The sequence below is a fragment of the Cydia splendana genome, chromosome 3 (assembly GCF_910591565.1).
Source record: "Cydia splendana chromosome 3, ilCydSple1.2, whole genome shotgun sequence".
Classification (NCBI taxonomy): domain Eukaryota; kingdom Metazoa; phylum Arthropoda; class Insecta; order Lepidoptera; family Tortricidae; genus Cydia; species Cydia splendana.
In genome coordinates, this window is record NC_085962.1 from 19,259,466 (window position 1) to 19,274,256 (window position 14,791).

Here is a 14,791-nt window from a genome sequence, read left to right on the forward strand (position 1 = left end):
ATCGAGGGTTACAGTCTACGTACCGGTGTAAATCAGATTCCCGGTTTTCCGGGAAATTTAAAAGCATATTACCAACATCCTGCAGCTAGGCGGGAACGAGGATATTGCACAAATTTTTGCTTCAATTTCTGCAGCAGCAGTGAGGAAAGTGCCATATTTGATTCGGAGCGGAAGCTGCCGCAGTCGACGCAGATAGTTTCCTATTGATAAATTAAATTGTGTCACAGTCACAGCAATCGTCAGATCTGATTTATGTTCATACATCGTTATCGCGGGAGCAAATAGATTTGACAATACTGAAAGATTATAAAAAACAGTCAAAAACAGAAATGACATTCGTATAGAGAAACGTTTATACCTACGACCTTAAAATGTATAATTATTTTATTGAATATCAATGCTATCTTACCTCCATACTTGACTTGATTGGTACTTAAAAAGATTACCTATTAGGTACGCAACCTTATCAGTCAATTTAGACATTTGTCAATCTTGACTGATCTTTATTTGTAACAACATAATCAAATAGAAGTTGCCTTTAAAATGCCTCGAAGGAAAATAACATGTGATGAATTTGTGGGGTTGTTTATACAGGATTATCCTGAGCTAGAGGCTCGCGATACAAATCTATTTTGCTCGAAGTGCAATATTAGTTTTTGTAAAACTAAATCTTCCGTGAAACGTCATTTTAACTCTGAAAGACACACTTCTCTCAAAAAAGATTTTAGGTTGGAACTGACAAAATTTCTAGTAAGCTGTAACATACCGTGGTCTCAAATAGAGAACCCTGTATTTAAAAATTTCATTGAAGATTGTGTATCTGGAAAATTTGAAAAAACTGTTCAGGTCCCTTCAGAATGTTTGCTGAGGCAGACTTGCGTGAATGAATTATACGACAAAGAGATGGATATAATTAGAGACGAATTAAAAGACGCGTATATATATGTAAGTGTTGATGAAACCACAGATGCTATAGGTCGTCAAATCGCTAACGTTATAGTAGGTGCTATGCTTGAAGATGATGTTGGAACTCCACACGTGCTGTCAAGCAAATGTTTAAATGAAACGAACAATATCAGTATAACTAATACTGTAAAAAATGCCCTGGATGATTTGTGGGGCCCTGGTCACAATAAGCATGACAAGGTGTTGTTGTTATTGACTGATGGTGTGGGGTATATGTTGAAAGCTGGCAGAAATTTGAAAACACTTTTTCCGAACATTGTCCATGTTACATGTTTAGCCCATGCTCTTAACAGAGTTGCCGATCAAGTTCGTGTTCTTTTTCCAGAAGTTAACCTATTAATTTCAAATGTAAAGAAAGTATTTCGCAAATCTCCGAAAAGAGTAAAAGCATTAAGAGAAATGTTTAATGGAATTCCTTTGCCTCCAAACCCAACAATTATTCGCTGGGGAACATGGATCGAGGCTACCACTTACTACAACAAGTATTTTGATGAAATAAAAAGCGTTATAGACACATTTCGTAATTCAGACGCACAGTGCATCGTCAAAGCAAAAAAATCTTTACTCAGTGCAAAAGTTCGAAAAGATGTAAATTTCATAGCAAAGTATCTGCAAGTAATACCAGATGCTATAAATAAACTGCAGTGCCAAAATCTATCTCTTAGTGAAAGTTTGACCATAGTACAAAATACATACAAACATATATCCAAATTAATTTTGAATAAAGATGGAAAACAGATTTTAAAAAAGTTCAAAGTGGTTTTGCAGAAAAATGCCGGATATGAAGTTATGAAAAAAATGTGTGAACTGATATCGGAGAAGGAGATAGTACTAGATTCAACGATATATCGTTCTACATTTGATTACTTCCGTCGTTTTAAAAACGCACCCATTACAACAGTAGCAGTCGAAAGATCATTTAGCCAATTAAAATGGATATTTACTGCACGACGCCGCAGATTAAGAGTAGAAAACATAGAGAAAATTTATGTCGTATATTACGAAAATCACTTAAGATCAACAAAAATTAAATAATGTTGTACAAAATAAATCATGAATATTTCTTGATATGTCGATTCCGGGTCATTATTTACTAACAGAGTGTAAAGCAAGGTTTATGAACATTATGCAACAAAAACTTCGTGCTATGTATGATGAACTTCTTGGAGGCTTATAATGTGTAGGCAGAAAGGTCTGTTTTTACTAAACGGGCAGTCTGTTTTACCACTTCTTTAATAAATTTATATTTGCTCCCGCGATAACGATGTATGTTTATGTTACATTAATGCAAGGATGTTTTAATAGTAACTCGTGCGTTTGCTTTTGGGGAGCATCCAACCGCAGGTGGGACTGATGATGAAAACCATAAAATGGCGTTTAGAACTGTTAAGTGAAGTCGGTTCTTTTCGATCGACGTAAAAAATGGGAGGATTTCATTTCGTCGCGATATTTGTTTCCCCATTTTCTCAAAAACGATTGAACATTGCTATATGTTTGTTTTTGCTTCAAAGGGCAATACATACTTATATCTTATATGCCACGTTGTCAATGTTGTCATCACGTTGTGATAAATATGTTGGTGGGATTCCTCTAACAAGTCTAACGTTATTGGTTGAGTTCCCTCTATTATAGGGACATTTAAATTGATTTGAGTAAGGTGCTGGGAGGCAATTTCGACTGCGGGTTAATTTCAACTAATCGAAATATCTTCCATGTTTTACATTATTAACTAGTCACACACAACACATCTTTTTCGCTATCTCGATATATATGGACACTCTAGTTAATAGAGGTAATATAAAACGAAAGAATTTTTTGGTGAAGTGGAACTGCTAATGCAGATCATTATAAATAATGGCTTGTCAAATATCGACTGTTCTGTGAAACCTGTTCTTTTGTTGTTAATGATGCACAGCATGCACTAATATACCTACTTTTATTTAAATATTAATGTATACCTTAGAATGTTACTAATGGATCTATGTAACCACCACTTACAACGTTGACGACAGATTAATTAATTAACTAATCATCAAAGCCTAGGCCGTTGTTATTACGCTTTGCGATTTGCGGTTCCACTAGCACCAGATTAGCGGTTGATCGGACGGATTTGACAAGTAAACGTAGCGTGCGATTGACAGTATTTGACTCTCAAAGCTTATGTGGTAACAGCAACATTTGCCATTTGTGGACCGTATGTCTTTGCAAGCAGTTTACCAACTGCCAGTAAGCTGTGTGGTCGGTGTCGGTGGTAGCAGGATCGGAATACCCTGACTCCATTAGTGCAACACGGTCCGTGCGCGTGATATCGATGATTGATTCGGGAAGGAAACATCGCCCTATCGATTCAGGACGTACTGTGGTTTTTCCCGACGAAATATTTATACTAATTAATTAGGTCAATAGTTTTCCTTTAACTTTTAATTTAATCGTATGGCGTGTATAAACATTTCAAATACACGTAAGTAGCTGTAAATCCACATTCTGTTCTCCGGCCTCTGAGTCATGAGATATCGTTATGAGTGCGCTTCAAAAAGTTTCCGAACTCTAAATAACGTTGTTATGATGGTGAATACTGAATAATTAAAGAAGAATGCATAAGTACTTTTTTTTTGTTATTTTTAGAGTGATTTTTTAGATAAATACCAATAGGGGTGCGATAAAAGGCACTGAAATCGAATCCCCTAGGTGGGCCTATGTGTTAAACTTTTTCAACGGCAAACAAAACTGGCCCAATGGCAATGGCCCCCCATAATTGGTCAAGCAACAGTCATTCGCAACAATGGGTATAATAGGGCAACGTATAGGTACAATTGTAAAATTGCACTTGTACTTTTATAAAATCTCACTGGTCCGCAATGTCACATTGCCTCATCGTTCGGTATATTCCACTAATGCGAATCAAAAAATATAACAAAATAATTTAATTAGCATTTTTAATACACGTTAGTGACGGTGACGTCACTGACCATTTGCCAAATGCTAATCGAAGTGCATCATCACCATATTCACGATAGAGGGCGTGAGGAGGCAGGCATAGAACGATTACAATTAAGTACAATGCATGATATCACTAAAAACCCGGTAGTACAGTCGCCATCAGATATATCGGAGCGGCCAGGGTGCTCATACATATCTGAACACGCCTCGTCAAGGCGCTAGAGTGCGTGGCGCGTGTTCAGATATTTTGAGCACCTCGGCCGCTCCGATATATCTGATGGCCACTGTACGAATGTGTTTATGTTCGGCCGAAAGCATTTTGTCCTTCTCTCAATTAGTACCTAACATAGGTATTTGCTAACAAGGAATCCAAGCATTTTTAAACGATTGTCACGAAATTGTACAAAGTCCAAATATAATTGTAGACGTACTTAGAGTAAGACCAAGAAAAGTTTGCAGCTATTTGATAGCCCACGCAGTGCAAATTTTATTTATACGTCATAATATCATAGAAGTTTCATAACACTTGCACTGCGTGGGCTATCAAAATCGCTGCAATCTTTTCTTGCTATATCTAACTCTATAAATTTTCGTGAAGAAGTATATATATATATATGTTTGTTACTCTTTAGCAAAAACGTCTGCATGGATATGTATGAATCTTGTTTTTGAAGAAGATTAAATTTACGAGCTTTACACAGTCGCTGTCGGGTGTGAAAACTATATAGAAAAAAAAAAACCCGATTACCATTTTATTATCGTCCATCTGAATACTTTGATGCTTGCATTTGCAGTTAATAAATAAGCTATAATTTTATTGGCAACGGTAAATTAACATATCTAAATTAAAAACATAATATAAACAGTGCAAAAAATACGATCGGTGTGCGACGAATGAACGTCACAGGGACTCTGACTCACCACTTACATGGGAAATTTCATAATATGTATGTTTATCTGATTGTGGGATGTGGTTATCTTGCTAAGCGATGTTACAAATTTCGAAGAATTCAGTGTTGTTAAGTTTAAATGAATACAACACTATCACACGATGTTATATTATAACATTTTATTACAGCAATGTGGGCGGACCATTAAGGAAGTCCTTAGTGTCCTCTGCGTGGCAATGGCAATATTCAGTTCAGTAATGAGAATCGATATGTGAAGATATGGAAGAATTCTTAATATGAAGCCTTAGTCAAAATGTTAAAAAAACGGCCGCCATCTTGGATTTCTAAATTTCTGGTGGTTCAATCGTATTGACAATAACAAACGAGAAGGTAATTGCGAAAAACTTGGGCCTGGTGTGACGTAACAACGTGTAAAGTTGGAGATGTCGGCGCGAGGACGGTGGTAATTGAATAGGCGACTGAAGGTCGCGGCGATTGCCTCCACTTGACTCGCCCGTGGCCTGCCTCCACTCGGCTCCAGCTTATAAACAGACTGGAGAGAGAATTTATGTAAAATAATAGTTTTGGAGGAGCTATGCTCTCTATTACTGTGAAATTTGCAATGAAATTAGGGTATATTTTATAGAAAACTGCTATCAAGCAACTTTCATGAAAGTTTTACTTAGGAAGTCATAAATAAAATAACTTATTCCGCTTCTCAAACTTTCATTCTGCGCGCAAATTCCAGTTGGTTCCATTTCTTGCGCGGATCATATAAAAATATGATATCACATATAAATAGAAGAAAATTTTGCAATGTTGGTAAACGAGCGACCCATCTTGTGGTAAGGGTTAGGGTACGCAATACCATTAAAACCAGTCCTGCGATTATTATGAATGGGGGTTCCGGTAACGAAAATAGAAGTGGGATTTTCCGGTACTTTTAGGACAGGACTCCTAAATTCGGTTTATATTTTGGTCATCCATACTTAATGTTATTAATGCAAAAGAATATGCCCACTGAAACGGTTTTAATGAAATTTGGCATGTATGGCCGGGCTCTTACGGGGACGGATATAGCCTAATTTATATTTGGAATCTACCCTCAGGGGCAGAGTAAATTATGCAGACCCATGCCCAAGTGGACAGAGCTGGGGACACAGCTTGTATTGTATTTCACGATGGCGAGAAAGAATTACTCAGTTCCGGTTATTGTTAGGATAATTACATACATGTGTAACGCATTTGACTTGCTTTGATATTGCGCTGGTTAGTTCAAAATGTGCATTTAAATAAGTAAATAAATATTATAGGACAATTTGTACACATCCGACCTAGTCCCACAGTGAGCTCAATAAGGCTTGTGTTGTGGGTACTAGACGACGATATATATAATATACACATATATATATAAATACTTATATACATAAGAAAACATCCATAACTCAGGAACAAATATTTGTGATGAACACACAAATAAATGCCCTTACCAGGATTCGAACCCGGGACCTCCTGCTTCGTAGGCAGGATCACTACCGCCTAGGCTAGGAGGTAGGAGGCCGTTAAAACATAGGCATTTAGAGTAAAAATACTTGGAAAATACTCTCCAGATATTAAACAAGAATATAAATTATAAATAGTGACTGAAATTGTATATTGTGTTTAGCATTCAATGAATCCTTGAAGGCTCACGTCCTTAAAGGCAAAGCTCTGTCCGAGTTAGTATTAAAAGCCGTGGGTGTTGTAGCCGCAACACTAGACTAAAGTACTAAGTAAATGCTAACAACAGCGACCTTGACGCTGAGAGTGCAGGTCTGCGCTACAACAGGAAACTAACACAATCGAAAGGCACTAGATATCTACCGCAATAAGTATAGGCATAACTACAACTAGCTCTAAGCTGTACACTAGGTATACAAATACATACATACATAAATCTATTCTTGTCTCATATCTTATTATGACAAAACGGATTCTAACCGGTTCTGTTAAGTATTTGTTACATCTAAATTCTCTTAAAAAACACAAACAAAGTTGGGATAATGTTGCACTAAAAGGACTTCCATTGATAATTTTACGTATGGTATGATCTACACTCTACATCAATCGTTTCACAGAACGTCATTTGATTTCAGAGTCGTTTCGAGAACAAAATGCACCATGAAAAATATTCAAATCGCTACACATGTAGATGGGTGATGAGGGTCTATGTTATTGAAACGTTTTTACTTGATTTCGGATCAGTGATATGGAACATTAGCTTCGTTTTCCTTGCTAGTCAGTAATGAATAAGAATTACAGTGATTTCGTTTCGCTTTAAAGACATTTTACGATAAGTACGTTTCAACCATGATTTAGTTGCTACTAGAGATGTCTCGACTTGTCGGCAATTATCTGACTTCGGCCGAATACAGAATGCCTATTTACATCTTCTTATGAAGAAATATTGCACAATTAAAGTGATGCGGTACACTTTATATAATATTTATATAATGTATTCTTGGGAAGTTTTTATCAAACAAGATCGTTTTAGCATTTGTTGCTTGCAAATGATTTTCATCATAGGCTACATTTGCTGACTCTAACTACATTCATACACTACTAAATGAGCAACAAAATTTAAATCTTGACATTGTTCTTTGTACGAGTAGGTTACCAGTGTTCGCTATGTGTGACTCAAAATGTACACATGTTTTTTAGTGAATATTCGCTTCGGCCGAGAGTGTGGCCGGGTATTCGTATTCGGCCAAAACCACTATTCATGGCATTTCTAGTTGCTACTCCGAGTCATGCTTGCATGCGAGACACCAGCCGACTTAAACATAGCTGTAAAACTGTGTATGTACCGGCAATTGCAAAAGACAAAGGACACAGCGATAACAATGGGACAGAACAATGCTTATCATTATCTGGCGTGACGTAACACAGGTGTCATAGTACCTGCAGAAGCATGAGACGGTGTCGTCCAAGTCCAGCGGTAAGGCGCTCGGGACCGGCGAGACGCTGCGGTACTTGACGTGGAGGACGCGGCGCGCAACGCGCGCGCCGCTCCTGCGCAAGATGCCGCCGGGCCACCGAGGTTTTTCCACACTCTCATCACTGCCCGAGCTCATCGCGCCGGCGGCGACGCCGCGCAAAAAACACAAAAACGCACGTTCACTCGTGCGCGCGCAACACGACTGAGGAGGCCGCGCGCGCGCTGTGACGTCACGCGTTATCAGCACACCTGAGGCCGCGATAGCGTCTCTCCCTAGATTGTCGCTCTTATCAGGATTCCCCGTGGTTTCCATTGGCTTGACGCATTAACCGCGCGTATAATGCAGAGTTAAATGGGGCTTGAAACTACTGTTTGTTCATGTAGGTAAACGTTCGGATGTGAGACCTGAGACGGTCTGCCTAACTAACGGCATAGAGAAATAGGTATTGTATTTTTTTCTCTATGCTAACGGTAACCCCTGTGAAATTGACCACACCATATCGGTAAAGTTTGTACTTTGATCATAGGATTCATAGGTTTTAAATTTGGCCAATTTTGCGGTGGTACGTGAGCCACCTAAGGGCGCACCAGAGAGTGGATCAGCTACACTCTAATAACACGAGTTAGAGGTTGCCTGCTCCAGAGCACACAGTCGCTGTGGCCGCAATCGGTCTGAAGAGCATCATCATCATCATCTGGTAGACCTTAGTAAGTACTTACAATAAAAATAAAACTATCATTTGTAATCATCTAGTCTAGAGTTTTCATTTTTGTTGTATTGAGTATAGAATTTATTATTTTTATTTAAAACCTTATAACAATTAATCCTTCACAACATTTTGTAGCTTCAAAAAACAAGTCAATATGAAAAATGTATGTATTTTTACAATCCACATCAGTTTGGCATCTGTCCACAGTTTTTTTTGTTGTGGGTTCTTTCCACATGTATTTATGCAAACAGCAATCAGCCAATCATCACTGCCAGTACAATAACCCTAAGTCATATGCAAAACTTGTCAAGTTTCCAAGGTAATGTAAGGTATTGTAGGTAAAGAAACAAATCATTTACATACGAAATTATGTAAATTAGCTGATCTATGATAAAAATAGGTAATTTCAAGGTAGGCAGGGTCATGTATGGTAAAATAGGTAAATAGGTCAAATCAGTTACAGTTGAATCCGATCTTTCATTTTAGTACAAAATTTGCTTCCGAAACCGGCGGAGCGCTCGCACGGAGCGACTCGGGGACAACATTACGTGAGCGGCTTAGGGTGTGGAGATGGAGAGGTGTGCGCCGCTTTCTACTGATACTTCTCTCTTATACTGTTTCTTATTCTCTCTTATATAAGCTTTGACACCCTACTCTGGACGGCCGGTAAAGGCAAACCAGAGCTGAGAGTCTGAGGCCCCTACTCAGTGTCCACTCCAGCCGGCCAAGCAAGGCAAGCCGGAGAGATGGGCGTGATCGACTCTCGGGGGTATGGGAACTAAGGGGCGTCACTTCCCATTCAGCTCGCCACAAGCTGCCCTGGCTGCTGCAAGCTGTCCGTCCTAACTAACAGTTGACTCATAGACACAAGGCATTAAGTCTGCCGTTTATACATTTTAGTATTTGTGTAATAAAATATAGCTAAATAAAATATAGTTTGTTAATTGCATAACCAAAGATTGAAAATTAGGGATGTAACGACTAGTCGGGAAAGCCGACTATCCGGCCACATTTGTAGTCGGCGATTAGTCGGCGACTAGTCGGCAAAAATGGCCGATTAGTCGGCACTTTATCAGTGAAAGAAAAACAGAAAAAAAGAAATCAACAGTCAATATTTACCATATGTTTTATGTTTATTTTACTAAAATACCTATTCATGGTGCATACGAAAACTTTTGTTCATTGACCGTTTGATCGTTATCATATGTTGGTGGGCTGGTGTTTACCTCTACAGGTTGATCTCAACTGATTCTCGTGTAATTTCATGTGCAAGTTCTATAGTATTTTTTTTTATTATTATTTAGGTTTGTTTTTTTTTTAATGGTGGAGCCATGAGGAACTATTAAGGATGACTCACGTTAGACCGGGCCGTGCCCGGGTCGGAGCTTCCGGAGCTTACTTTTCTATGACATGACAGGCGATCAAGTGATGCTCGTGATCGCCTGTCATGTCATAGACCACAGAAAACGATGCGCCAGAAGCTCCGGGCCGGGCACAGCCCGGTTTAACGTGAGTCATCCTTTAATGTTATTGCAAAATTTAGAGACTTAGTCAGGCCACGTTGCTCGTAAAGACGCTGACCACAGGGGATAGGTTCTTAACTGGCGACTACGTACGGGAAATAGAGCCTTGGAAATGCCTCCTACAAGCTGTACTGACGGTCTGCTCAGGATCGCAAAATAAAAGAACTAAAGACAGAAATTGAAAGAGGATTCTTGTGATAGGTCTTTGAACCTGTAGAGAACACCTTTTAGCCAAGCTAAATTATGATGAATAGCGCAACCAAAGGAGCAAAACTATTCTTTTCACCTGAACTTATACGAAACTAATGATCTGGCCGACTAGTCGGCCAAATCAATAGTCGGTACATCACTATAAAAAAAAAATACTTGACAGTCTGCTTAATACACAATTAGATAAGTATATACAGCTGCACGACAATCAGTTCGGGTTCAGGCCCGGATTGTCGACTGAAAGTGCTATATTGTGTTTAAAGCAGACTGTTAGGTATTATACTGATAGAGACACACCTGTTTACGCGTGCTTTCTCAACCTGTCCAGGGCTTTTGACCTGGTCTGTTATGATATACTATGGAGAAAGCTTGAGGAGACGGAGGTACCTCCAGATCTTATATCTATTTTCAAATTTTGGTACACAAGACAGGTCAATAGCGTTCGATGGGCGGGAGCGTTGTCGGAACCGTATAGTTTGGAGTGCGGGGTAAGGCAGGGAGGGCTAACCTCCCCGAAGCTCTTCAATCTATACGTTAATGGACTTATTGCCGAGCTCAGCAGCACACATGTCGGGTGCCATGTGCAAGGCGTTTGCATTAACAACATTAGCTACGCGGACGACATGGTGCTGTTGAGCGCGTCACCCTGTGGTCTCGCGAGGCTTATAACGGTCTGCGAGCAATACGCTGCCGCACACGGTCTTAAATACAACTCCGTAAAGAGCGAAATGATGGTGTTTGGAGTCAGAGGTAAATGTCCATCAACAGTCCCAGTATTACAGCTAAACAACAACCCGCTTAAGTTGGTAGACAATTTTAAATACCTGGGACATATGATTACCTCTGACCTCAAGGACGGTGCCGACGTCGAAAGGGAGCGCAGGGCACTGGCTGTGAGGGCGAACATGATTGCCCGCAGGTTTGCGTGTAGCTCACCGGCAGTAAAGATTACGTTGTTCCGAGCTTTTTGTACATCTTTTTACACCAGCAGCCTGTGGGTGAACTACACGCAAAAACAGTACAGTGCCCTGCGCGTACAGTATAATAATGCGTTTAGGGTGCTGATGGGGCTCCCTCGCTACTGCAGCGCGTCAACAATGTTTGCAGAGGCGCGCGTGGATAGTTTTGCTGCCATTATGCGCAAAAGAGCCACTTCATTGTTATGCAGGGTGAGGAACAGCACCAATAGCATCCTAGCCATGTATGCAGATAGGTTTGATGGGGCCTACCTGAACCACTGTGGTGCACTCCACATGTGCTTAAATAAATATGTAAATATGTAGTTAGATAGTTAGTTAATAAGTTTTGTGTGTATACCTACTAACATTAGTTGTAAGATTAAAATGTGTCACTAACGAAATTGATCCTCTGTTGGTCTTAAATAAATTTAATTTAATTTAATTTAATTTAACTATTGAAAATAATATAGAAAACCGGCCAAGTGCGAGTCGGACTCGCGCACGAAGGGTTCCGTACCATTACGCAAAAAACGGCAAATAACATCACGCTTGTTGTATGGGAGCCCCAGTTAAATATTTATTTTATTCTGTTTTTAATATTTGTTGTTATAGTGGCAACAGAATACATCATATGTGAAAATGTCTGTCTAGCTATCATGGTTTATGAGATACAGCCTGGTGACAGGCAGACAGACAGACAGAGGAGTCTTAGTAATAGGGTAAAAAGCAAATTCTACTAAGCAGGAACCATTGAACATAGTCATACTGATAAACCAATTTACATTCATTACTTTGTAATCTCACATGCTAACAAAATGTGTCATATTTGTATAAAAAGTACTATTTTTGCCATTTCTATTGAACTCTAACACACACTTAAGGGTGGTATTCCACCTGTCCAATGTGTATTTTGTCTCACATTTTGCTTAATGAGAGAGTGAGACGCAATGACATTGGACAAAGATATTGCCATTTGCTATTTTACTTGATTTTAAGGTTAAAGTCTAGTATAGTCACTGTTTTCTATTCTGTCCATGTTAATTCATTGTTATAAATTCATACTTTCATACACTCTGAACAGCTAAATGAATAAATTTGAGAAACAGAGCCCAATCTAATTAACAAACCACACAAAGATGCTGACATTTCCATGTTTACCAATTGCTTCACTGAACTATATTCCTACTGTATATTAATGTTTCTTCAAGCAGATAAAGGACTACATGGATTTTCCAAGGTGTTAGGATTTAGTCATATTTAACAGTCAGCAGAGCCATGGAGCGAGCCATGCTCGGCACCAAACTTCAAGATCGAGTGAGGAATGTCGAGATCCGATGTCGCACCAAGGTGCAAGACTTCGGATACGTCATTACCAAACTTAAATGGAGCTGGGCGGGACATGTCGCCAGGCAGAGTGATGGCAGGTGGGCCAAAATGTTAACAGAATGGTGGCCGCTTACAGACGAAAGGAGTGCCTGGCGTCCGTTGGCTTGTTGGGTGGACGACATTCGGAAGACTGCGGGCCACTTCTGGATGAGATTGGCTTGGGACTGGGATAAGTGGCATACTCGAAGAGAGGCCTATGCTCAGCAGTGGGAGATAAAAGGCTGATATGATGAAAATAGTTATTAAATTTGTTTTACAAGGGGGCAAAGTTGTTGTTTAACCGCTCATGCTAATATTGATACCCGAGCAAGCGAAAGATTCCAAAATTGAACCACGAGCGTAGCAAGTTTCAAAACACGAGGGTTAAACAAAATTTTCCCTGAGTGAAACACAAAATTTTTCACCACACCAACCCAAAGAAAATATTAACTGTAAAATATCAAACAAAATCAAATCCAAAGGAATTTAATTAAAAATTTATCATTCAAAATCATCATTTAGAAGTTAATTCTTCCAGCAAACATAAGAAAACAACTCAAAATTGGCATTTGATTACTTTGCCTCACATGTGAATAAAATGCAACTTTGCAATCCGTTTTTGAACAATCAAGAGAGCCTTTACCAGTTGGTGTCGTGAAAAACAAATTAAGTACCTTACCTATATAACTTCAAATCAATGTATATTATGCATTGCAGAACAGCTGATGGTGATGTGATTAAATAGGTTTTGTTAATTTAGTTTATGAGCCATGCATTCAATAATAAAATATAAGATTAGAGTGTGATGTATGTGTAAAATACAGGCGTGATGTTTTGTAAATTGACAACAAAGCAGTGATATTATCGAGCAAAACATTCGGTCGTGCGCGGCCACTCACCCCATGAACCAGTCGACGGTGTCGCGCAGGTACTCGGGTAGCCGCTCCAGCTTGACGGCTGACACTTGCTCCTGACCAGAAACACAGCGCCCTGCGCTCTGCTGCAATATACCCTGAGCTCAACGAGCTCCGATCCGCGCCTAGCTCGTCGCCAGCATCACACTTCACGGAGCCCGAGCGCGCGCAGCTAACTGTAACAAGCCGCCGCTGCCGCACCGCGCCAACCGTGCGCGTTAAAAATCTTCAAAGCTAACTAGAGCGTGTCACAGTCACAAAGTTATTATTGAGAGTTTCATTACAGCAGCTGAGCTCAATTCGCCATGTTGCGCAACTCCACCGATTATTTATAGATAAAACGAGCTTCTCGACGTTCTTTATAAGAACGGAAGGCTTAACTCCGACGTATAAAATTAAACCTTTACATTCAGAAACAGAAGTTTACGAACATTGTTCATTTTTATGTTTTCTCGAAAGAGCTAAGCTCAAAGCTGACAAAATTTTTTGCTAACTCAAATACATACAGGCAACACCAATACTGACTGTCACTGTCTGTCACATCACATCATATCGAGTTAATGGCCTCTACAAACGTTATCGATAATAGCATGCGATTGATGCGATTGCGATGCAACATATTTCATACCTGCCAAATACATGCTATAAATGTATGCTCTAAGGTTGCGGCTTTGTAGAAGCCTTAAAGGATTAAATTACAATTCAAGTATTTGAGCGCCTCACGAGGGAATCGTAAGGCCTCATACACACGGGCGCTTTTACAACGCGCGTTAAAAAAGCGTTTGAATGACACAAATAGATACATGTATTGTGTATTTATTCACACGACGGCGGTGGCGCTTTTTATCAAGCGTTGTTGGATTTTCGACTTTAAGCCTTCTTCGTTAAATCGAATTTAGAGTACGGACAGATTCAAGCGCTTTTTTAACGCGCGTTGTAAAAGCGCTCGTGGGAATGAGGCTTAAAGGTGTAACGTGTAACCGCGTTTATAATAGCAAGAGTCTGACTGCAATTACTGAATTTTTAGGCTGCTTATTTGCTAAACGCGGTAACTATTTAAGTCATTAAGGATTCTGAAATTGGTATGGTGTGCCCATGAGCCCAAAGCCTTTAGCGGATTCGATCTATACGGTCACTGGGCCCGGGCACTTGCGAGAGCCGCGCCGCGAAAGAGGGCTAGTCGGTGCTACCATCACTTTTCCGTTCCATGTAATATGAGGACACCGTTACCACTATACTAAAAAGTAAAATAAATTTACTTCGAATCGATATTTCTAGTTGAGTTTGTCTAAAAATATTAAACCTTGAATATTTTTGCCGGTTTGAGACAAAGTGGG

At 39.6% G+C, this 14,791-nt stretch overlaps 1 protein-coding gene across 1 annotated transcript in view; it reads right to left on the minus strand.

The window, feature by feature from the left end:
* Positions 1-8,101, minus strand: part of LOC134806863 (MOB kinase activator-like 2) — an 85,541-nt gene extending 77,440 nt beyond the window's left edge. The window contains exon 1 of the mRNA XM_063780268.1: positions 7,737-8,101. Within this exon, the coding sequence (XP_063636338.1) occupies positions 7,737-8,086 (350 nt within the window). The 5' untranslated portion in view covers positions 8,087-8,101. The remainder of the gene's footprint in view (positions 1-7,736) is intronic.
* Positions 8,102-14,791: the final 6,690 nt, after the last annotated feature.